Consider the following 22,090-nt stretch of genomic DNA (forward strand, 5'->3'; position numbering starts at 1 on the left):
GAGGGCATCAAATTCCCTGGAACTGGAGCTATACAGGGTTGTGAGCCACCACGTGGGAGCTGGGAACCCACCCCTGAGTCCTCTGCAAGAGGTTCTTAATCCCATAGCCATCTCTCCAGCCCCTCAATAATATATGTATTTTTTTTTTAACTTTTAAAGTGGACACCTCCTGAGAAATGACACCCAAGATTGACCTCTGGCCCCTACATGACCCAATGCACAAACACATACCTACATAAACACACATAAATGCACAAGTAAACCTAGTTGGGTTCTTCAGGAACATGTGCTACGGTTTAGATTGTGAGTCCCCCTAGGGCCCATGTGGTAAAGCGTGGTCCCAGAACATAGTAGAACTATTAACAGGTTGGGCCTAAGGCTGGGCGGTGGTGTACACCTTTAATCCCAGCACTCAGGAGGCAGAGCCAGGCGAATCTCTGTGAGTTCGAGACCAGCCTGATCTACAGAGTGAGTTCCAGGATAGCTAGGACTACACAGAGAAACCCTGTCTCAAAAAAAAAAGGAGGTTGGACCTAGAGGAGATCTCTGGTCTCCTCTTTTCTCTTTGCTTCCAGGTCATAAAAGACAAGTCACAAGACTGCTCATCCCATGTCCCAGAGCAAGGAGCCCCATCATGAGCTGGGACCTCTAAAGCAGCTGTGGATTTCCCCAGGAAGGTGTTATAATGAGAGAAAGCTGAGAAGCGCCCCAGCCAGCTTGTGTAGTTGTGTGTGAGGGCGGGTGTGAGTCCTCCTTCACCAACGCTCTGGAGCAGAAAATGGTGAGTTTCTGCAGTTAAGCAGGGCCACTTATCACCCGGTCAATTCATAAGGACCAGTTTCTCTCCATACTAAACACAGCTCCACGCAGAAGGAAGAAAGCAGTGAAAATTCAGGGAAAGCTCGTTTATTGCAAAGGATACATTGAAGCTATAGGGCAGCCTTCCTGGAATGTGTAATCTGCCGTCCCTCAGGGGTTTTCTTCTGGAAAACACTGAGGAGAAGCATTAAGTGCCCCTGGGGTCCAGAATTTTGCCTATGAAGAGCAGGGCCCCCGTGTCTGTGTCTCTCAGGACAAAGATGAAAGGCTGGTTAAGGTGATAGTCGAGTGGGAAGGTGAGGCGGACGGGCTGGAGGCTTGGGTTAGGGCTGCTTTCCGCCCCCTCCTCAGTCCACTCAAAAGCGGCCCTGTGTTCCACCTGGGTGAGCTTGACGGGTTTGCCTGTGATCTTGCTGAAGTCAGGAGACTCAAACAAGGACTGCAGCTCTGTAGAGATTGAGAGAGATTCCATTAAAACCCTCCTTGTCCAACACACACACACACGCACACGCACACACACACTCACACACACACTCACTCACAGTCCTGGTTTGTGTAAGATGATTCTCAGGAAAGAAAGCTGGGAGTGGAGCACCGTTCTGCCCTGTGGGGTATGAGGTGCTCTGAGCTGCTACAGGCCCGGGGCCTACCTGGGAGCATAGAGCCAGCAAGGCTGTCTGAGAAACCAAGGTAAACAGACCGGGCCTGAGACGGCCTTCTGGGCTGTTAAGGGTACGTGCTCATAGGACCAAGGGCTACATCTGATGGGACAGTGGTTCTGTGTTCCCCTCCCTCATAGTAATGTAGCAAGTGCCCAAGAGCCTCCCTACAAAGTTCTGTCAGCAAGGTGAAACACTGAAAGACTCAGCCTCATTTCCAGCCCCTGGAGCAAAGTGGTCTTCAAACATACTCATCTCCTGCAGAGACTTGGTGATTTCACCCTCATAGCTCAGCTTCAGCTTGGGGACGCTCAGCACGGCTTGGATGGTCTTCAGTTCTCGATCTATGTCATGGATGAACTCAGAAGTGAGGCTCTCCTCTATCATGGTCAAGTTCTGGGTCACCGTCAGGGGCAGGAAGAAGATGATGCTCATGCTTCCTGTCAAGGGCAGCTGGGCAATCTAACAACAGAGAAGCGCGGGAGTTAGTCCTGGGGCCAGCCTCAGCCCTGAGTTAGTCCTGGGGCCAGCCTCAACCCTGAGTTAGTCCTGGGGCCAGCCTCAGCCCTGAGTTAGTCCTGGGGCCAGCCTCAGCCCTGAGTTAGTCCTGCGGCCAGCCTCAGCCCTAATCTGTGCAGCGGCTCTCTTCCACAGTTTTCTTCTCAGCTTAATACCAACGGAAATTTGATGAAAAAATGTTAGCTTGTGGTTTATCTTAGTTGGAGTTTCTATTGCTGTGATAAAATGTAACCAAAAGCAATTTGGTGAGGAAAGGGTTTATTGCATCTTAGAACTCTCAGGTCACACTCATCACCACGGGAACTCAGGGCAGGAGCTGGAGCAGAGGCCACAGTGGACTGCTCTCTGACTGACTCCCCCAAGGCTTGTTAGCCTTGATTTCCACCAGCCAGACCACATGCTGAGAAGTGGTATGGTCCATGGTGGGCTGGGCCCTCCCACATCAATCATTAATCAAGAAAATGCCCCATAGGTGTGCCCAGAGGCCAGCCTGGTGGGAGCACTGTCTCATTTGAGGTTCCCACTTCTAAATGATCTTGTGTCAGGTTGGTGACACTAACCAGGACCTGGTTCTCAGGAGCTGGAGTTGAATGTCCTCCCAGAGTCTACTACCTGCCAGCGTTTACTGAGCATTTGCTTTGTGCAGAGCCCTGGGCTACAAACGAACAGTAAAGCAGACCCTAAGGCCCGTGGCACAGTGTCAGGGCTTCCCAGAGCCCCATGCAACCACAGACAGAACTCTAGTGGGGCTTTTTTTTTTTTTTTTTGAGACAAGATCTCTCCATTATGCTGCCCTAGAACTTTCTATATAGACCAGGCTGGCCTCAAACTCCCAGAAACCCACCTACTTCTGCCTCCCAAGTGCTGGGATTAAAGTGTGCCACCACATCCTACTGTTTCAAGCCCTTTTGTCCGATTTCTGAAGAAACCATAGCCTAGAAGAGGTTAGTGACTACTGATTTGGAACTGAGAGAAGTCAGATGCACTCTGAGAGTCTTAGAATGTCAGTGTGGACGTTCGTGACAACTTGTCAGAATTTGGCTCTTGATTCTAAAAAGAGGAGCTGTCAGGAAAAGACAGCTTTGGGCTGGGGCGTAGCACAGTTGGTAGAGCACTTGCCTGACATGCATGGAGCTGTGGGTTGATCCCCAGCACTGCATTAACCAGTGGCACGTGCCTACAATGCCAGCGTTTGGGAGTAGAGGCAGGAAGGTCAGGAGTTCGAAGTCATCCTCAGCTAGTAAGTTTGAGGCCAGCCTGAGTTACATGAGGCTCGGTCTCGAAGAGACAAAAGGAAAGAGATGAATGAATAAATCAACATTTGGGTGCTAAGTTTCTTTCTTTGTTTCATTCTGGCAGTACTAAGGATTAAACTCAGGGCCTTGCTCATACTAGGCAAGTGTTCTACCATTGTGGGACATCCCAATGAGTGCCTTGTCATTTTTTGGTTGGTTCTTTTGTTTGTTTGGTTTGGTTTGGTTTTTCTGTGTATGAGTAGTGGCCTGAATGTCTGTCTGTGTACCACAGATATGCCTGGAATCTGCAGAGGCCAGAAGAGGGTGTCAGATCCCCTGGAACTGGAGTCACAGACAGTTGTGAGCTGCCATGTGGGTGCTGGGAATTGGACCTGGCTCCTCTGAAAGAGCAGCCAGTGCTCTTAACCCCTGAGCCATTGTCCTGGCCTATTTCTGTTTTCTGAGATGGTCTCAAAGTACAGCTCAGACCGGGCTCTTGATGACCCTACCTTAGCCTCCTTACTGCTGGGATTACAGGTGTGTGTCACCATCCCCAGCTCTGAGTGCCAGATTTTGAAAACCCATTTTCTGTGACCTTGATCCTAACAACAAACCCTGGAGAATAACTGCCTCTCACTCCGCTTCAAGAAAAGGAAGACCCCAGGTGGTGGTGGCACACACCTTTAATCCCAGCACTCGGGAGGCAGAGCCAGGTGGATCTCTGTGAGTTTGAGACCAGCCTGGTTTACAAATCAAGTTCCAGACCAGCCAGGGCTATACAGAGAAACTCTGTCTTGAAAACCAAAGGAAGGGAGCGGGGAGGAAGAGGAGGAGGAAAAAGGAAAGGCCCAGAAACATTACTAATTTGCCCCAAGTCACACAGTAAACTTTAGATCGCTGGCCATTCTCAGCGGCCATCCATTCCTTTCCCACCCTGGCCCTCTCTGACTCCTCCCACCCACCCCTCTATCCCTACAGACCTTGCAGTTGAGATCGGAATCCAAGCCATATCGTAAGATGGCCTTGGGTTCTGACATCATGGGGACTTTCACAGTCCTGTCCTCATCCAAGTGAAAATCCTGGAGGGTCGTCTTTTTCGAGTCAAACTTTGTTACCCACTGCCCTGGAAGGAAACACATAGAGCTTCCTGAGCTGCCGTCACGGGAAAGGCCAGAGGACCGTGTTGTGTCTCCACTGGCCAAACAACCCTGAGCTGTCATGGACACAGGAGCTGCTGGGTCCCAGCATGTGTGACAGAGACCACAGGATCCAGCTCTCTTCCCCACGCCAACTCAGACGAAAATAAGAGGGTGTTCTCACTTTGACTCGGATCACCAAGCTCTTTTGTTTAAGGTGGTCTTTGGCGTGCTGGGTTGTGCCTGCTCTCCTCTCCTGTGTGCTCGGAGTAGGAAGGCCCAGGCTTTCCTCTAGCTCAGGCGTCCACTCTTGCTGCTACTCAGTAAGATGGTCACATTTTAAGAGGGAAACTGGTCAAACTATTCCTGCCTCAATAAGCCCTTTTCTGAATAAAGCAGACCTCCTATGAGGCCTGTGGAAGGGTCTCCTGACACATTACTGCTGCCTAGAAGAGAGTTAATAGGTAACTGGAAGCAGCTTCATGAGCACAGGGCAGGCCCAGGAGTGGTACTGGGCTGCTGTGAGAATAAGACAGCATATATTGTACAGAGTATGAAGTAGATGTATAATCCTCACAGGAAAGCTGAGGAGACAGGCAGCGCAGGAGAAACTTAGACAGGACTCTGCACTCACAGGGCACAGCCATGATTAAACCTGGTCTGATTCAAATCAGAGATCTGTGTCCAGCTCCACGCAGATGTTTCTCTCGTCACATAGTTCAGAGACGCTTGTAGGTGATAAGCAGAGAAGCAAGCCCAGGTGGTTTTCATAGCCTCCTCTGGCCTTGCACCTGCGTTCATGTTCACCACCACACTACACACACCTACCGCCCTCCCTTGGCCCAAGAGAAGTGGAGAAGCCCTCACCCTTGAAGTAAGCCACGCCCAGGAGGAGGATGCTGATGGCACTGGGCATTTCTCTGGTGGACCGAGCGAGTTTCCCTTTCATCTGGGCCTGCACCCAGTTGTTGATTTCCTGGAGGTCTATTCGAGGGTTGCCGGTGAGGATTCTGGGCCTGGTCCCATATGACTTCTCCAGAGGTGCAACAAAGCTGGATTTTACTCGAAGCTCTTGAGAGGGAGCAGATCAAAGATGAGTGTATGAGAGCTGAGCCAGCACTTTGAAAGCCTGCCAGACCCCAGCTTCCTGCCCAGCATCTTCCCCGACTTGCTGGGGCATCTGCTGGCTTGTCCAAACCCTGGACAGGGAACAATGGATTCCACCCATTGCCTTCCCCTTCATGTTCCTGCCCTCCCCAGACCCTCCTGCTGTCTCCCACAGCCCACTTCCTCTTTCTGCTCCTTTGTGGTCTCACAGGCCCTTTCCTGCCCACCAGTGCCAGGCCTGGCCTGAGCACACACAGTCTATTGTTTAGACAGAACCCCAGCATGGAGCACACAGATGACCCAGGCCAGAAAAGCAGCCACATGCCAGGCATGATGGCGTGTCCGCACTTGGAAAGCAGGGGCCAGCTTGGGCTACATAGACTGAGGGGCGGGGTGGGGGTGGCTACTGACTCCTCTCAAACACAATTCTGGAAGCACTCTTGAGGCTCTTCCCAGGGGCAGTAACAGAGGCGAGGAGTTCCTTGTAGGTGCCGTGGATGTCGGGGTTGCTGATGAGGTCGTAGTAAAGAGCCCGGTGTATGACAGATTCTGTTCGCTGCTCAGCTCCTGCCAGGGGGGAAAGGATGGCAGCCTTCATAACTGCCCCGGGGACCCACAGCAGGACAGGGTGTTAGACATCTAGTCCTGTCTTCTGGGAGCCTGAGGAGGCTGATATTGCAGACATTCTAGGTGGACAAAGAGCTTCAGGGGAATAATGACTGTATCGCTAGGAAAAGTCTCTAAAATAGGCCAAGGCATCAGACCTACAGAGAGAGAAGGGTGGGATGCATTCCCTCAAGTTCTCCCATCGTTATCTACACTATTGTGAGGGGGACCCCGGGCCTGCTTGTGACAGTTGTATCCCTAGAACCGGGGTAAATGACCAGCACACAATAGGAGTCCTCTTAAGGAACCAGGATTGAGTGTCACTTTGATAAAGTGGTAGGGTGTGTGTGTGTGTGTCTCGCCGGGACCTGGCCAGAGCTGCAGCTCCCCCCCCCCCCCCCCCGACCCTTTCCTGTTCCCTGGCAGTGTACGCAGGAGACTCAGGGGGGCGAATCCAGGTCCACCTGCAGCCGCCTTCCACTGTCACTCACCCAGAGAAAGAGCAGACAGGGCTGTGGCCACGCTGAGTGGGGACAGCAGAACGTTAGCAGTTGGGCTGGCACTGGACCTCAGGCGGTACAGATCGTAGCCGAAGTTGGAGACGGCTGCTGCCAGCTTGTTGACAGGGACCTTGAAGAAGGGGTCCTCCTCCTCCACTGGCTCCCCTGTGCTGTCGGGGACTGGGGAGCCCTGGGTCAGAACACAAGGACCAGTGGGAAGGCGCAGTGAATGGCGTCGCCTCTGGGTTGGGGCTGTCCTCTGGTGCCTGGGGGCCGTTAGTCTAAGGTCGGAATGAGTGTGTGCTCTCTAGCTGTACATAACCTCTGTGCTGGGGGGAGGCAACACTCAGGGCTTGGCAGGCTGAACTGTGACCTGAGAGCGGGAAGCCTGGCCTACTTCACGATAAAAATGGGAGGGCTGGGGAGCTAGGTCAAGTCCTGGCCTGACAGCATGCGGACCTGGGTTCAGTCCCCGAAAGCACGCAAAAAGGCTGAGCGTGGTGGGGCATGCTTGTAATCCCAGCACTGGGGAGGAAGAAACGGCCAGGTCCCTGGGGCACACTGGCCGCTCGGCCTGGGCTAGTCAGTGTGTTCCAGACCAGGGAGGGGTCCTGGTTCAGAAACCAAGGCAGACAGCCCCTGAGGAATGACTCTGGGTTGACTTCTGGCCTACAAACAGTCTCTCTGTCTATCTATCTGTCTGTCTGTCTGCCTGTCTCTGTCTTTCTCTCTCTCTGGAGACCTCCCCACCACCATCACCAGAGAAACCTGTCCTTAGGCCATACCACACTCTCCTGCTCACCGTTTCAGACTGTTCTGTGTCTGCCTAAGTTCTGCTGTGAGACTCCCCCTGTCTCTCCTGACAAGCCATCTTCTCTGACCATACCTGAAGGGAGTGTGTAGTGTTCTCGCCTTTTCTCAGTGTCCACTACTTCCTTATTAGCTAGCAGCTTTGTGGGGAACTTTCTGCTCCTTTTTGTCTCCCAGGTTTGGGGAGCAGACCCGTGCTCTCACATATGCTGGGCAAGTGCTGACACCTCCCGTTCCTGTTGCTATTGGTGGGGTGGGGAGTGGGGGGCGGGGCTGGGACAGGGTCTCACTGTGTGTCTCTGGCTGTCCTGGAACTCACTCTGTAGATCAGGCTGGCCTTGAACTCACAGAGATCCGCCTGCCTCTGCCTCCCGAGTGCTGGGATTTTTATATTTCTATCCATACCTACCAACCTCAGAGTAAGTGTCCGTGGGTAGGGCTCAGTTAATACAGCACTTGTGTAGCATGCCTGGGCTCCTGCATATCATTTCCAGGGGCAGGGGCAGGTGGTTAGTAGGTGAGGAATAAGTAAACGGCCATAATGGCCTTGTAAGGAAACAGACTGAGGTAAGAGGGCATTGCCTAAGGTCACTAAGCCCTAATCCGAACTCAGAACCCACAATGCCCAGCTCTGTAGCTGATATACCCAATGTCCTTTGTGTGACCCTACCCCTACTTCCTCCACACAGCAGAGGCTTCTCCATACCCTGAAAGGTGAAGCAAATACTTACCTTGCTGCTAGAGAAACCAAGACCTGAGAAAGGAAGGCCAGAGCCCGCCCCGGCCCTAGCCCCGCCTCCCTGTGCTGGCTCCTCTGCCGCCCCCGGCCGAGGAGGGCCTAGAACACCTGCTGCCCGCACCTACCCGCCCTACTGACCTCAGGGCTGCTGCCGACATTCTGGCCGCTGCCGTGCCCGAGCAGGGCTCCAGTCCAGAGGAGGAGCACCAAGGCCTGCATCCCGGGGCTACGAGGGAGACAAGACAGGTGACTCCCCTCCCCCACACCCTGCGCTGCCACCCCACCCTTGACAGGGGCCCCAGGCTTGGCGTCCCTGGCCTGCACCCGCCGCTTCACCGTGAGCTGTGCCTCCATGGTGGTTCCTGCTGGAGACCCACCTTCCAGCCTAAGCGTCAGAGCAGTGAAGACCCAGCAGTAGGCTTTCTGGTCCCAAGAAATGGTCTAGCGCGCGCGCGCGCGCACACACACACACACACACACACACACACACACGGAGGCGTTTTCTTGCAGGCATACAGCCAGCTCATTTCGTAGGATTGGAACCCTGTCTCAGAACGGGAGCAGAACCAGGTCTTTATGGACTCACAGAACATCTATCCGTCTAGCCCTGCTATCCACCAAAAGTTTTCCGGCTAAAAGCCTATGATAAGGGGGCTGGAGAGATGGCTAAGCACTGACTGCTCTTCCAGGGGTCCTGAGTTCAATTTCCATCAACCACATGGTGGCTCACAACCATCCGTAATGAGATCTGGCGCCCTCTTCTGGCATGCAGACATGCAGACAGAACACTGTATATATAATAAATAAATAAATCTTTAAAAAAAAAAAAAAAAAAGCCTATGATAAGGACTCAGTCTATTTATTGCCCCTGACCCTTTTTATTCAGATAGGATCTTGCCTGCAGCTGTCCTCCCCCATCCGCCCCGAGTGCTGGAATTCCAGGTGTGTGTCACCATGCCGTCAACCCCATTCTTCCATCTCTAGAACAACTCCGAGTGCTTAGTTAAGAGGGTGTGGACGAGGGCCACACTGCCAGACCTAAGCCTGACTTCATAGCTATCCAAAGAACAAGTCCCTCCTACTGTTATGAGGGTTAAATTATATAACCCCTCTCCCTCTCTCCCTCTCTCCCTCTCTCTCTCTCTTCCCTCCCCCCCTTTTTGAGACAGTCTTGCTATATTTAGGCTGGCCTTGAATGTGTGGTCCTCCTGCCTCTGCCTCCCAAGTGCTGACATCACAGGTGTGCACACTCACATCTGCCTAGACAGTATCTTAGCAGCCCTTAGCAGTGCCAGGGCTTGGGAAGATCTCAGCTGTCCCTTCACTGACCTCTCTTCTGAAGGCCATTTCTTCCCCTCACTAGCGTGGAAACAGCTCTAAACCCCAGAGCCTGCCTTCCTGCAGGTTAAACAACACTCATTTTTGGTGGGACCTCCCACATCCCACCACTTCCCTAAGCAGCGACCTTTCTGCCCAGACTCTAGTCTGGCACTTGGAGACCACAGGGCAAAATTGAAATCTGGGCTATGGGTCCTCCTGAATCATTCCTGGGCTCCCCTGGAATCAGATCTAGGGGTGGGAATGAGGGCCACAGGGAAGCTCATCCTAGAGTCGGAAAAGACCACTGGTTGTCCTAGCGTGTCCCCCACCCATCCTCCAGCACACACACCCTGAAGAGCCCCTCAGTGCCACCATTACCCTGTCACATGTGTTTGCCCCCCACCCATACATCACCAACTTTTCTGACTTCCCAGAACAAATTGGATCTGAAGAGTCAAGCGTGCAATCTGCAATCGTTGGCTAAGGTCCTGAAAATTAAGTCAGATAATCCACTAGAAAACTGCAGCCCGTCAGGGCCAACAAGAGAAAGTTTACCCTGCTTCCTTCCGGCAGCACCACCAACACAAACAGCCTCCTTCTTCCTAACCCTTCATCAGATCTCCCAGTGGGAATTCTAGGGACCCCTGTGTTCTCACCCAGGGGCGCTGCCTCCCAGCTTGCTGGGGAGAAAACCCGTTGGAACAAGAGAGAAAGTGATGCAGATTTAGCCCTCCCCACCCAGCCCCACCCATCGTAGGCAGCAGCCTCCCTCTGCTGATTTATGGGAGATGCACAGAAAGCCCCCTCTGGTCCCTCTGGGTGGGTACTGACTGACAGAAGGGAGGAGATGGTCACCTTTGGCATCTTGTTCCAGGAAGTAAGTGAGATGCACTTGCAGATGGGACCTCCTGGAGTTCCTCCAGGGTCTAAGATCACTGTTACCAAATGGGTAGGCTGAGAACGGAAGCTGAGGTGGGGAATAGTAGGCGTGGGGAGACACGGGGTCCAATGCTGGCCCAGGAGTTATAAACAGGGACAGGTGTTAGTGGAGTGTCTGAATTCTCCACCCGAAGCCACAGGAGTTACAGGAATTAAGGAAATGGAGACCCTAAGGACAGAAAGTGCGGGTCTGTCTGCAGCAGGGGCCCCACGGGACACATACAATGTCCTGGGAGCAGTAACTGTGGATCGGGTAGGCAGCTTTGACTAGCCAGGGGCACGGGGACAATGATGCCATCCCGTCCAAAGGGCAGTGTCCAAGCCAAATTCCTGGGCTACCGTGGGGGAGGGCATGGGGAAGGGTCAAGAGTCTCCCCTCTGAGTCAAGGTCTGCCCCAAATCAAGAGGCACAGAAACTGGGGTGTTGTGGACTCAAATCCTCCGAGCTGGGAAGACAAATAGGAGCCGGCACATGTGTTTCTGATTAGGCCCAGCTGGGAGACAAACACGCTGCTCCTCCTCCTCCTCCTCTGCTCCCTCCTCCCAGAGCCAAGCAGCCTTCCAGCCACATGGCAGTGGACATGTGGACAGTGCAGGGCAGGACACCTCCCTCTCCACTGCCTCAAGGACTGTGCCAGGGGTCCAGTCTGGCCGGCTCATCTACACCACTCACCTCCGGGGCAGCTTTTTTTGTTGTTGTTTTTTTTCTGAAATCTTGGAACCTGAAACACCCCATAGCTGCACCTCCCCAACACCCCAGAAAAGCCAGCCCTGGAACCAGAACTCCCTGGGCCCCACCCATCCCCCTCAGCCTGGGGGCTGAACTGATGGGCAGCTAAGGTCCAGACGGTGGCTGGCACTTGGAAAGTCTGTCTCTTTTCTTTGACCCAGACCACTCCCTGCTGTGGCTTCCCCGGGAGGTTAAAAGGCTGCAGAAGAACAGCCAGACCCCACACACCAGCTAGGCTAAAGGGTGCTTATTGTTTGCAAGAGGCCGTGACCTCATTTGTCTCCCATTCACAGAGAATCGGTGGTAGCTGGACAGAGAGAGGACCTAGCAGGCATCCCATCCCAGCAGGACTCAGGCAGCCAGCTGCTCCTTGCGGGGGGGAGGGGGGGGGATAAGCACCAGTTGATTGTGAAAAGCAGCAATCCGAGTGAGTGGAGCCAGGTCGGTCTGCAGGAAAGACCACCTTCCTTGCTCACTGCTGATGGAAGCGACTTCGGGGAGAGCCCTGCCTGTAGGATGATAGCCCCTGTGGGGCCGTGTTGGGACCAGACCCAGAGCTTAGCCCCCCACCTCCCACCTCTACCACATTGTTCCCCACCTCCATTCAAAACCTGTCCAGTCTCTCCGTTTGCTGCAGTGGGATATGGGGATAATAGCATCCCGGCCCTCTGTCCCCCAACTCCCTCTTCCCTCTCATCTGTTCACCCTGCTCCCTAAACTGCAGAGGCTACTGTATCCCTACCTCCACCTCCTTGCACCCCTCTTTTCTGCTCTCTGGGGTGCCCCTGCTCCTCCCAGTCCCTCTAGCCAGGGGGCCTCTTCCATCTGTCTTCCCCAGGCTAGACCAGGAGCCGCCTTACCTGTGGTCCACCGCAGCTCCTTTCTGAAGTAAGTCTGGGTCCCTCTCAGCCTGCACCCTGAGGGGGCTCTAGCAAGCCCTGGAGTGGATCGCTGCTTCCCAACCCAGCGTCCAGCAGGCTTCAGATTACAGCTACTCCTTTCTTAAAGTGACCTGACTCAATTTGGAGTCTGTGATTGCATCATTGTGTGGTGTTAACTTTAACCCACTGCTGCCCTTCCATCCTGTGTCCCCAAGACCATGCATTCCCATCCCCCTCCTCACCCACCACATCTTCCCTGATGGGCCCCTCCAACAGGGTGGCTAACTCAAGGCACTTGGGCCAGCCTGGGGTAGGTCATGAGTCTCAACTTGAACATCAGAAAGGGTTGGCTGAGGGGCAGGCTGCATGGAGAGAAAGTGAGTCGGTGTAGAGACAATGGTTTTTTTCCAGGTGGTTAGCTCTGGCTCTACCTGCAGTTGGAGAGCCAGATAATTCTTCATCTCCTGGAAAATGAAGGGATGGCACTGAGCCTGTCTGCTGTGAAGTTCTGGGCTCTCTGAAGATTACAAAGGACGGTGGGGGTTGGGGAGATGCTAAGCGATTAAGAGCACTGGCTGCTCTTGCAGAGAACCTGAGTTCTGTTCCCAGTACCCACACCAGGAACTCACAACTTCCTGTAACTCCAGCTCCAGAGAATCCGATGCCCTCTTCTGGCCTCCTCAGGTATCACACACGTACAGATACCCATACACTGACACACATAAAAAATAAAACCTTTAAAATGAAAAGGAGGGACAGTGGAGGAAACATCTGACCAGAGAAAGAAATGGAGTGTACCGGACACCCATCCTGGGAGGGGGCTCACACTAGAGGTTGCCTGCACAGGAGAGAACACTTGCATTCAGCTTGCCCTGGGGTGTTAGAACTCATAATGTAGTTTCAAAACTAAAGCATTAACATAAGCAATGACTAGGGACTCCAGGTTTAATCCCCTGACCTGAAATACTTAGGACTATAAAAAAGAAAAAAACGGGGCTGAAGAGATGGCTCAGAGGTTAAGAGCACTGACTGCTCTTCCAGAGGTCTTGAGTTCAATTCCCAGCAACCACATGGTGGCTCACAACCATCTGTAATGAGATCTGGGGCCCTCTTCTGGTCTGCAGACATACATACAAACAGAACACTGTATATGTAATAAATAAATAAATAAATCTTTAAAAAAAAGAAAAGAAAAGAAAAAAACAGTGTTGGATTTGGGACCTGGAATATTTGCATCTATATGAGAGATCTTGGGAATGGAAGGAACCCAGTTCCAAACTTGAAATTCACCTGCTTCCTGTAACTCTGCACACACTCAGCCTGGAGGTAACCAATACTGAATAACTGGTGTGGTGCCCAGAGTCACAACACTTGGAAGGTGGTGGCACAAGTTCAAGGCCAGCCTTGGCCACACAGTGAATTTGAGGCTAGCCTGGGCTACATGAAGTCCTGTGTCATAAAATAATAAAGAAAAGAAAAAGTGGCCACCGAGGTGGCTTAGCAGGTGAAGGTGCTGGCCACTGAGCCTGAAAACCTGAGTTCTCTCCCCAGCACCCACACAGAAAGAGAAAACCAACTTCGACACGTGATCCTCTGACCTCCATGTGTGTGCCATGGCTTGTGCACATACCACCCTACACACACTACGTAAATCAATGCAATGATTTTTTAAAGAACAGTCTTTTTGTTACTCCTGCTCATGGAACAAAGTTCGTGCACATTGAACTGTCCACTGTGTAGCATGGAATCTGATCCAGAAAGCGAAAGGTTACGGAATACTTCGTATTGCAGCTGCTCTGGTTAAAAATGTTGCTTTCTAAACCTATATAGCCAGTATTTTTTAGGCTGACTAAGAAAGCCTGGTAACCATTCAGAGAAAGAAAGAGGGAGGCTCAAAAGAGAGAAAATTTAGGGGACTCTGTGAGCATTCTCGAAAGCAGAGCTTGGGCCAGTGCGACTTTGCATTGGGCAAGGTTCAGCTTTATAAGAGGGAGAGTGTCAACAGTCAGGGTCCAGGTCCTTTCAATAAAAACCGGAGTGACTCCAGACAGAGTGCTGTGTTAGGGGTAAAGGCACTTGAAGCGTAGTAAGCCTGCTGACGAGAGTTCAATCCTTGGGACTCTAGGTGGAAGGAGAGTGCTGACTGGACAAAGTTGTCCTCTGGCCTACACACACACACACACACACACACACACACACAGTCAAAAGCAACAAAAGATGAAAATTTCTCAGTTAATCTCCCCAATCACCCAGTGCCACATTCTGAGCAGAGCTGATACCGATATCTTCCCTGGTTGGTTGGTTGGTGGTTGGTTGGTGACCAGGCCTCACTATGTAGCCCTGGCTGGCCTGGAACTCACACAGATTCTCTTGCTTCTGCCTCCCCAGTGTTGGGATTTAAGGTGTACCCCATCACGCCTAGCATATTCTTCAAGCAATATCATGCTCTAAAAAGCAAATATAGGCCGGGCGTTGGTGGCGCACGCCTTTAATCCCAGCACTCGGGAGGCAGAGCCAGGCGGATCTCTGTGAGTTCGAGGCCAGCCTGATCTCCAAAGCGAGTTCCAGGAAAGGCGCAAAGCTACACAGAGAAACCCTGTCTTGAAAAACCAAAAAAAAAAAAAAAAAAAAAAAAAAAAGCAAATATAGGCAAGACAGGATGGTGCACACCTGTAATCCTAGTTCTTGAAATGTAGAGGAAGTATGGCCAAGAGTTCAAGGCAATCCTCCATAAGAGTTGGTGGCCAACCTGGGCTACATGCTACATGAGACCCTCTCAGAAAGAAAAACATAGGGTCTATGAGATGGCTCAACAAGTAAAATAAGCATGATGATATGAGTTCGATTCCCCAGGACCCACATGGTAAAAGGGGAGAAATAACTTCCACGGGTAATTTTCTGATCTCCACATGCATTCCATGGCATGCACATAGACATTCAAGCACACAAAACAAACAAGCAATAAATAACTATCTGGGTGTGGTGGCACACATAATTCCAGCATTCAGGAGACAGGAGGAGAAGTGTTGGAAATTTAAGGTCAGCTTGACCTACATAAAGAATTCTAAGCCAACCAAGAATACACAGCAAGACTCTATCTCTAAAAATCAAAATAAGATAAATAATACCCAAAGAAGTGCAAACTATAAGGGAAAGGTTGATGATAAATGCGACATTAAAGTTAGAAATTTCTCTTCAAGCAAAGGTACCATAAAACAAAGAGGAGCCCAGAGTGGTGGCACACACCTTTAATCCCAGCATAGGCAGACAGATCTCTGTGAGTTCCAGGTCAGGCCCGTCTACAAAGCTAGTTCCAGGACAGCCAGGGCTACACAGAGAAACCCTGTCTCAAAACAAACGAACAAAAACTAGAGAAAAAGCAACCACACCAAAACATTCTAATGAGAAAACCAGAAACGATTCAAGACGTGGAGAGATGGCTTAGCAGTTAGAACATTAGTTGCTCTTGCAGAGGACCTGGCTCAGTTCCCAGCACCCACATGGTGGCTCACAACTCTGTAACTCCAGTTCTGGGGATCCAGTGCCCTCTTCTGACCTCTGTGGGCACAAGGCATGCATGTGGTGCACAGACATACACTCAAACAAAATGTTCATAAAACTAACAAGTTTTAGGGACTGGAGAGATGGCTCAGTGCTTAAGATCACCAGCTGTTCTTCCAGGGGACCAGGGTTCAATTCCCAGCACCCACATGGCAGCTCATAGCTGTCTGTAACTCCAGTTCCAAGAATCCAACAACCTTACACATACATACATGCAGGCAAAACACCAATGCATATGAAATAAATAAATAAATCTTTTTAAAAAACTAACAAGTTTTAAATTAAAAAATGTAAGAGAGCCGGGCGGTGGTGGCGCACGCCTTTAATCCCAGCACTTGGGAGGCAGAGGCAGGCGGATCTTTGTGAGTTCGAGGCCAGCCTGGGCTACCAAGTGAGTTCCAGGAAAGGCGCAAAGCTACACAGAGAAACCCTGTCTCGAAAAACCAAAAAAAAAAAAAAAAAAAAAAAAAAATGTAAGAGAAAAGTAAGGCCAGGTCATTCATAGCAGAATCCCAAGTGGCCAATAAATGTATACAAAGAAGTTTCACGGGGCTGGAAATGGAGCTGAGTGGTACAACACTTCCTTAGTATATTAAAAGACTCTCAGCCGGGCAGTGGTGGTGCACACCTTTAATCCCAGCACTTGGGAGGTAGAGCCAGGTGGATCTCTGTGAGTTTGAGGCCAGCCTGGTCTACAGAACGAGATCCAGGACAGGCACCAAAACTACACAGAGAAACCCTGTCTCGGGGAAAAAAAAAAAAAGACTCTCGGGGTTGGGGATTTAGCTCAGTGGTAGAGCGCTTGCCTAGCAATCGCAAGGCCCTGGGTTCGGTCCTCAGCTCTGAAACATAAGTAAATGAATAGATAGATAGATAGATAGATAGATAGATAGATAGATAGATAGATAGATAGATAGATAGATAGATAGATAAAAATTTAAAAAAGACTCTCAGCCAGGCATGGTGTCTTTGATCCCAGTTCTCAGGAAGTAGAAATAGAAGGATTTTTATGAGTTTAAGGCCAACCTAGTCTGCATAACCAGTTCCAGCACAGTCAGGGGAAAATAATAAGAGACCGTCTAAAGCCCCACCCCCACAAAAATGGGCCCCCAAAAAATGTTAGCATTGCTGATAATCAAAGGAATGCAAATTAAAACCAAAGGAAGTCATGTTGCATACTCATCAGCTTGAGAAGATGTAAACACGTGACACCACCACTGTTGGTGTGGGTGTGGAAAAGGAACTCTGCTCATCACAAGTCTGTGTTCCTATGACAACTTTGAAGAACAATATGACAGTAAGTACGAGCATTGTGTGTGACTGTGTGTGGCGGCCCTGGCAGTTGAAGGTGGATAAGCCCGCAGCTAAAGCCCAGTATTCTACTTCTGAGTGCGTACACCAAAAGCCTCCCACAGGCCTGGAGGGTTCGCTCTCATAGGCGCTGGCCTGGCATGCATGAGGTCCTCGGTTCCATCCCCCACTCGACCAAAGAATAAAATGAGCATACAAGGAATTATTCACAGGAACACTATAGCGGCGTTGTTCCCAGTGTTTCAAAAAAAAAAAAAAAGGAAGCTTCTAGAGTGACCTCAATCCAGCTGCCGATACTCTAGTGCCAATGCCTCCCAGGGCTGCACCTGAAGAAGGGAATTGGTAAAGACGGTTCTCTCTACACCATGGCTCCCACCAAGCCAACCACCACAAATGCATGATGGGAAAGCACTCTGGAAGCCACTGGCTGCCAAAGGCTCTGGCGAGAGTGCTCCCTCTACTGGAAGAGAGAAGAAACCTCATGGTTTCATTCTTGGTTCTGTGGGATTCCAGGACATTAGACAATATCCAAAGTTCACCCAACAAACTCTCAGACCCTCCTTCCAGTGTCTGCTCCAAGAAGTCACTCAAGGCTTCAGACAGGTCTGTGCTTCCAGGGCACAGCGGTTAGCACCTGCTGCCAAGCCAGACGACATGGAGAGAGCCTACTCGCACGAGATGTCCCCTGACCTCTACATGTGTGCTAAGGCATATGTATGTGCACACACAATAAACAAACAAGAAAATGCATAAAACATTTAAAGACCTCTTCTAGAACTGGGAGTATAGCCTAGTGCAGAGCACTTCACTAGCATGCACGAGACCCTGGGTTCAATCTGAACATTGAGAAAAAAAGAAAAGAAAGGAAGGAAAAATAGACTTTGGTTATCTACACGTCTCCTTGTTATGATATATCCCCCAAAGTCACTGTCCATCTCCCTCACAGCCATGATATAAAGAGCTGTTTGCTCTTTTTTTTGGGGGGGGGCGGGGTTCAAGACAGGGTTTCTCTGTGTAGTTTTGGTGCCTGTCCTGGATCTTGCTCTGTAGACCAGGCTGGCCTTGAACTCACAGAAATCTGCCTGGCTCTGCCTCCCGAGTGCTGAGATTAGAGGCATATTATGAGGTCCTAGGTTCCATCCCCCACTCAACCAAAGAATAAAATGAGCATACAAGGAATTATTCACAGGAACCACCACCAGCTGTGAGCTGTTTGCTCTTATGTCTACATGGTTTCTCCTCCCATCTTCTCTGGAACTGCTGTTGTCACCGCAGGGGTGACTTCTGTTGACTGCCACAGGGAAACCTCCATCCTACAGCAGCACGCAGCAGAGCAGAGTTCCTCCCTCTCAGAGTCCTTTCTCTCGACGGTTTCCGTTTGCTCCCATCTCTGTCGCTGCTTGCTTGATCCTGGGACCCTTTTCCTTTCTATTAAATCTTTTCCCCTTAAGGGTTTTTTTTCCAGTCCAGTGTCTCTCCAGCCCCCCTGGGGATGAAACCCAGGGCCTTGCACACGCTAAGCAGGAGCTCCCCCCAGCATCTGGTTCCATGACATAAAGCATCTCTATGCTGTCAAATATACGCTCCCATCCCTTACCAGAGCATTCGGGCAACTCCTTGATATTTAAAATGGGTAAACTCAAAACCATCATTAGCAATTCCTTGCCTACCAGATCCACATTATAGACCAGGAATTAACTTATAGGACACTTCCAACAGCAAGACTGGATGCTGCTAATTAGCTCAAATGACAGAAATAACCCAAACTTTTCCAGGCAAAATGGGGCATGGGATTGGCCTGCATTAGCATAACATTTTCATTCTAACATGTTTAAATTGCAAATCCACCACCCACCCCATAATCATTCTGCTTCCCAGCTCAGCCAAAGGCACCACCCCTACCCATTCCTTTACAATGGAAACCTGGAAATGGCCAAATCCCATCATCCCCAGTACTCCCTTCTCCTCCCTCCCTCCCACGGTCTAACCACTCTACAGCTTTGATCTACACCCTGGGTGGGCCTGCCAACCAGCTTCTTATTCCCACCTCATCCCTCTCCCTCCAGAAGCCACAGGAGCCTTCCAGAGCCAAGCTCAGATCCAGCATCTCCCAAGTCAAAGGCTTTGGGGTGAAGGGGCATTGTTGGGCACAACACAGGCCGAGGGCAAGAAACCGGACAGATGCAAGAGAACACAAACTGAGCAGAAACATAGCTCAGTGGTGGGGTGTTTGCCTCCTAGGCAAGGCCTTGGGTTCAATCCTCAGCACTGCCAGGCTGGGGCAGGGCACAGGGAAAGAGGAGAAGACTTTATGATTCATTTATACAAAATTAAAAGCCAGGGAAAAGGGCCAGCAAGATGGATAAGCAGGTGAAGGAGCTTGCTGCCAAGCCTGAGGTCCTGAGTTTGATCCCTGAAACCCACATGGTTGAAGGAGAGAGCTGATCCCTGCAAATTGTTCTCCCATCTCACCTCTCCTCGTGTACCGTGGCGCATACACACACACACACACACACACACACACACACACACACACACACACACAGAGTCATAAATAAATAGATAAATAAGAAAGTAAGTAAATTGCTAGGTGTGGTGGCTCTCGACTTCAATCTCAGCACTTGGGAGGCCGAGGTCAGCAGATCTCTGAGTTTGAGGACAGCATGGTCTACATAAATGAGTTCCAGGCCAGCTAAGGCTCCATATAGTGAGATTTAGTCTCAAAAAACAAAACAAAGCAAAAAAACAAAAAAAGTCCAAAAGTCAAAAAAACAAGCAAACTAAATGTAAAAATTAAAATAAAAAATACCCCCCCACACACACACACACTGGAGAGGTGGCTCAGTGGTTAGCGTACTGCTCTCACAGAGGACCGGAGTTTTGTTCTCAGCACCCACATCAAGTGGTTCATAACCACCTGTAAATCCATCTCCAGGGCATTTGACACCCTCTTCTGTCCCCTGGGAGCAACTATACTCATGGACACATATCCACACACCTACACATAATTAAAAATAAAATAAAAATCCTTTTTTAAAAAGTCAGGGGGGCCTGGCGGTGGAGGCACACGCCTTTAATCCCATCACTCAGGGAGGCAGAGTCAGTTGGATCTCAGTGAGTTCGAGGACAGCCTGGTCTACAGAGCTAGTTCCAGGACAGGGTGGGGGGTGGGGGCAGGAGAAAGAGGAAATGATGGCTCAGAAGTTAGGAGCATTGGCTGCTCTTACAGCAACCCAGGTTTGGGTCCCAGTGTTAGGGTTCTGCCGCCACTCCAGCTGCATGGCCACACATGCGCAGTTCAGCAGCTAAGCAAGGGGTCTTACGTCATCAGTGCGCGCTGGTGATTACGTGTGCGGCGTGGTCACGCAATCAGCACATGTGTGGCGTAGCTCCATAACCCCACCTGCACATGTTCACGGGAATCCTTAAAAAGCTGGACACATGCCGGGCGGTGGTGGCGCACGCCTTTAATCCCAGCACTCGGGAGGCAGAGCCAGGAAGACCTCTGTGAGTTCGAGGCCAGCCTGGACTACCAAGTGAGTTCCAGGACAGGCACCAAAACTACACAGAGAAACCCTGTCTCGAAAAACAAAAAACAAAAAAAAAAGCTGGACACAGATGCCTCCCCTCCTCTCTGTTCTCTCTTCCCCCCATTCTCTCTCTCTCTCTCTCTCTCTCTCTCTCTCTCTCTCTCTCTCTCTCTCCCTCTCCCTCTCCCTCTCCCTCTCCCTCTCTCTCTCTGCACATGCTTCTTCCCCAGGCCTGGTTCTTTTGTCCCCACCCCCGCCCCAATAAAGCTCTGATACTAGGTTTTGTCGTGGCTTGTGCCTCATGACCTTTCCGCACGGTAACCAGTGCCGCTTACCATTTTTTAGAAATAACACCCAGTATCCACATTGTGTCTCAGAACCCTGTAACCCCAGTTCCAGAGGATCCGATACCCACTTCCGGGCTATAGCCATTGAACACATGTGACACACAAAGATACATCCAGAGAAAATACTTGTACACACAAAATAAAAGTGAACAGCAAAGCCTGGTGGTGGTGGCGCACACCTTTAATCCCAGCACTCGGGAGTCAGAGGCAGGTGGTTCTCTGTGAGTTCGAAGTCAGCCTGGTCTACAGAGCGAGTTCCAGGTCAGCCAGGGCTACACAGAGAAACCCTGTCTCAAAAAGCTTTAAAAAAAAGTGAATAGCAAATGTTTTCCTTAAAGTCTTTGCACGGTCCTAGAGCCCTTCGTGTTCTTCCCCCAGCTCCGGACTCCCTTCCCCTGCTCCCCAGCACCACGCCCAGCTCATCCGGAACTTCTGCGCATGCGCTCAGCCCAGGCCTCCGCTCTTGCTTTTCCTCTTCCCAGCAGCCCTCCAGATCTCTTCTAGAAACTTCTGAGGTGCTCTCCATCACTTCCTTCAGCTTCTGCTCGATGTCACCTGCTGGATAGGCCTTCCCTCCTAGCCCTGCCCGCTCCTTGCGCCACTGTTCAAGTCTCAATTAAGGGCCCTCGTCCTCTGACATTGCCCTCTGACCCTCACCCTCTGACACGCCACATATTCCCCTAGTGTAATATCTGCCCACCCCCGCCACACACACACACACGCACGCACGCACGCACGCACGCACGCACGCACGCAGAAGCAGTTTAGCAGCATCAGGATCCCACACCAGTCTCTTATCCCACCCTCATTGCCCGCCCCCCACCCCGGCACATTAGGGCTCCAGAGGGCTACTGCCACATGGACACCCTGCACTCACACAGGAGATTCCAGCAGGGAGATGTGCCTGCCCCAGAGGGCAGCCATCACCACCCACATGGACACCAGTTCTGCCTCCAGCTCCTGCTCTCCCACAGGAAGTAGCCAGTCCGGTGCCAAGGTATCCCCAACGACATCCCCCCAACCCTCAGACACTGCCAGCCTCCAGCTGTCAGCCTGCCCCCGGCTGGCGGGCGCCTGCTCCTGGCAAAGCAGCTGGGGTGTAATTAGAGACCCGTTAGCTCCCTAATTGCCAGTTCTGAGCCGTCCTTGTTACCGGCTGCCTGAGGCGCACACAGAGGGAAAGGCTAAGAGCTGAGCCAGGCTGGCATGAAGGTAGACCTAGAGAGGACTGGCATGTGGCCAGAGACCAAACGTGGCACAGAGAGGGCTCAGCGCAATCTGCCCTCTGGCTGCCTCCCAGCCACATCCACTTGCCCAGAACCGAGACGTCGAACCAGCCCG

General features: G+C 51.3%; 2 protein-coding genes across 9 annotated transcripts in view; one reads left to right on the plus strand and one right to left on the minus strand.

The window, feature by feature from the left end:
- The window catches only part of Smyd4 (SET and MYND domain containing 4), a 74,903-nt gene extending 65,938 nt beyond the window's left edge, over positions 1-8,965 (plus strand). For 4 of the 8 annotated variants that reach the window (XM_042282399.2, XM_006977383.4, XM_015996182.3 and 1 more), the window contains one exon: positions 8,081-8,965. In XM_042282399.2, the coding sequence (XP_042138333.1) occupies positions 8,081-8,102 (22 nt within the window). In that variant the 3' untranslated portion in view covers positions 8,103-8,965. Of the gene's footprint in view, positions 1-575; positions 3,416-8,080 lie in introns of those variants that run through there. The other 4 variants (XR_013041746.1, XR_013041749.1, XM_076542891.1 and 1 more) reach the window with 3 other exon arrangements.
- On the minus strand, positions 891-12,026 carry Serpinf1 (serpin family F member 1). Its single transcript, XM_006977384.4, has 8 exons — positions 11,980-12,026; positions 8,269-8,356; positions 6,573-6,771; positions 5,887-6,042; positions 5,236-5,439; positions 4,213-4,355; positions 1,730-1,940; positions 891-1,266 (listed from the first exon to the last, which is right to left on the minus strand). Exons 2-8 carry the CDS (start codon positions 8,347-8,349, stop codon positions 1,007-1,009), a joined length of 1,254 nt encoding a protein of 417 aa, XP_006977446.1. The 5' UTR covers positions 8,350-8,356; positions 11,980-12,026; the 3' UTR covers positions 891-1,006.
- Positions 12,027-22,090: the final 10,064 nt, after the last annotated feature.

This window comes from Peromyscus maniculatus, chromosome 8, assembly GCF_049852395.1.
Source record: "Peromyscus maniculatus bairdii isolate BWxNUB_F1_BW_parent chromosome 8, HU_Pman_BW_mat_3.1, whole genome shotgun sequence".
Classification (NCBI taxonomy): domain Eukaryota; kingdom Metazoa; phylum Chordata; class Mammalia; order Rodentia; family Cricetidae; genus Peromyscus; species Peromyscus maniculatus.

Bases quoted from the DNA above. Each gene is read 5' to 3' on its own strand.
- Serpinf1 (XM_006977384.4), bottom strand. From the start codon at position 8,349: ATGCAGGCCTTGGTGCTCCTCCTCTGGACTGGAGCCCTGCTCGGGCAC. The intron at 5,440-5,886 runs GTCAGTAGCCAC...CTCCCTCTCAAG, and splicing joins CAGAATTGTGTTTGAGAGGA to AGCTTCGAGTAAAATCCAGC. The intron at 1,267-1,729 runs GTATGTTTGAAG...CAATCTCTACAG, and splicing joins CAAGTCTCTGCAGGAGATGA to AGCTGCAGTCCTTGTTTGAG.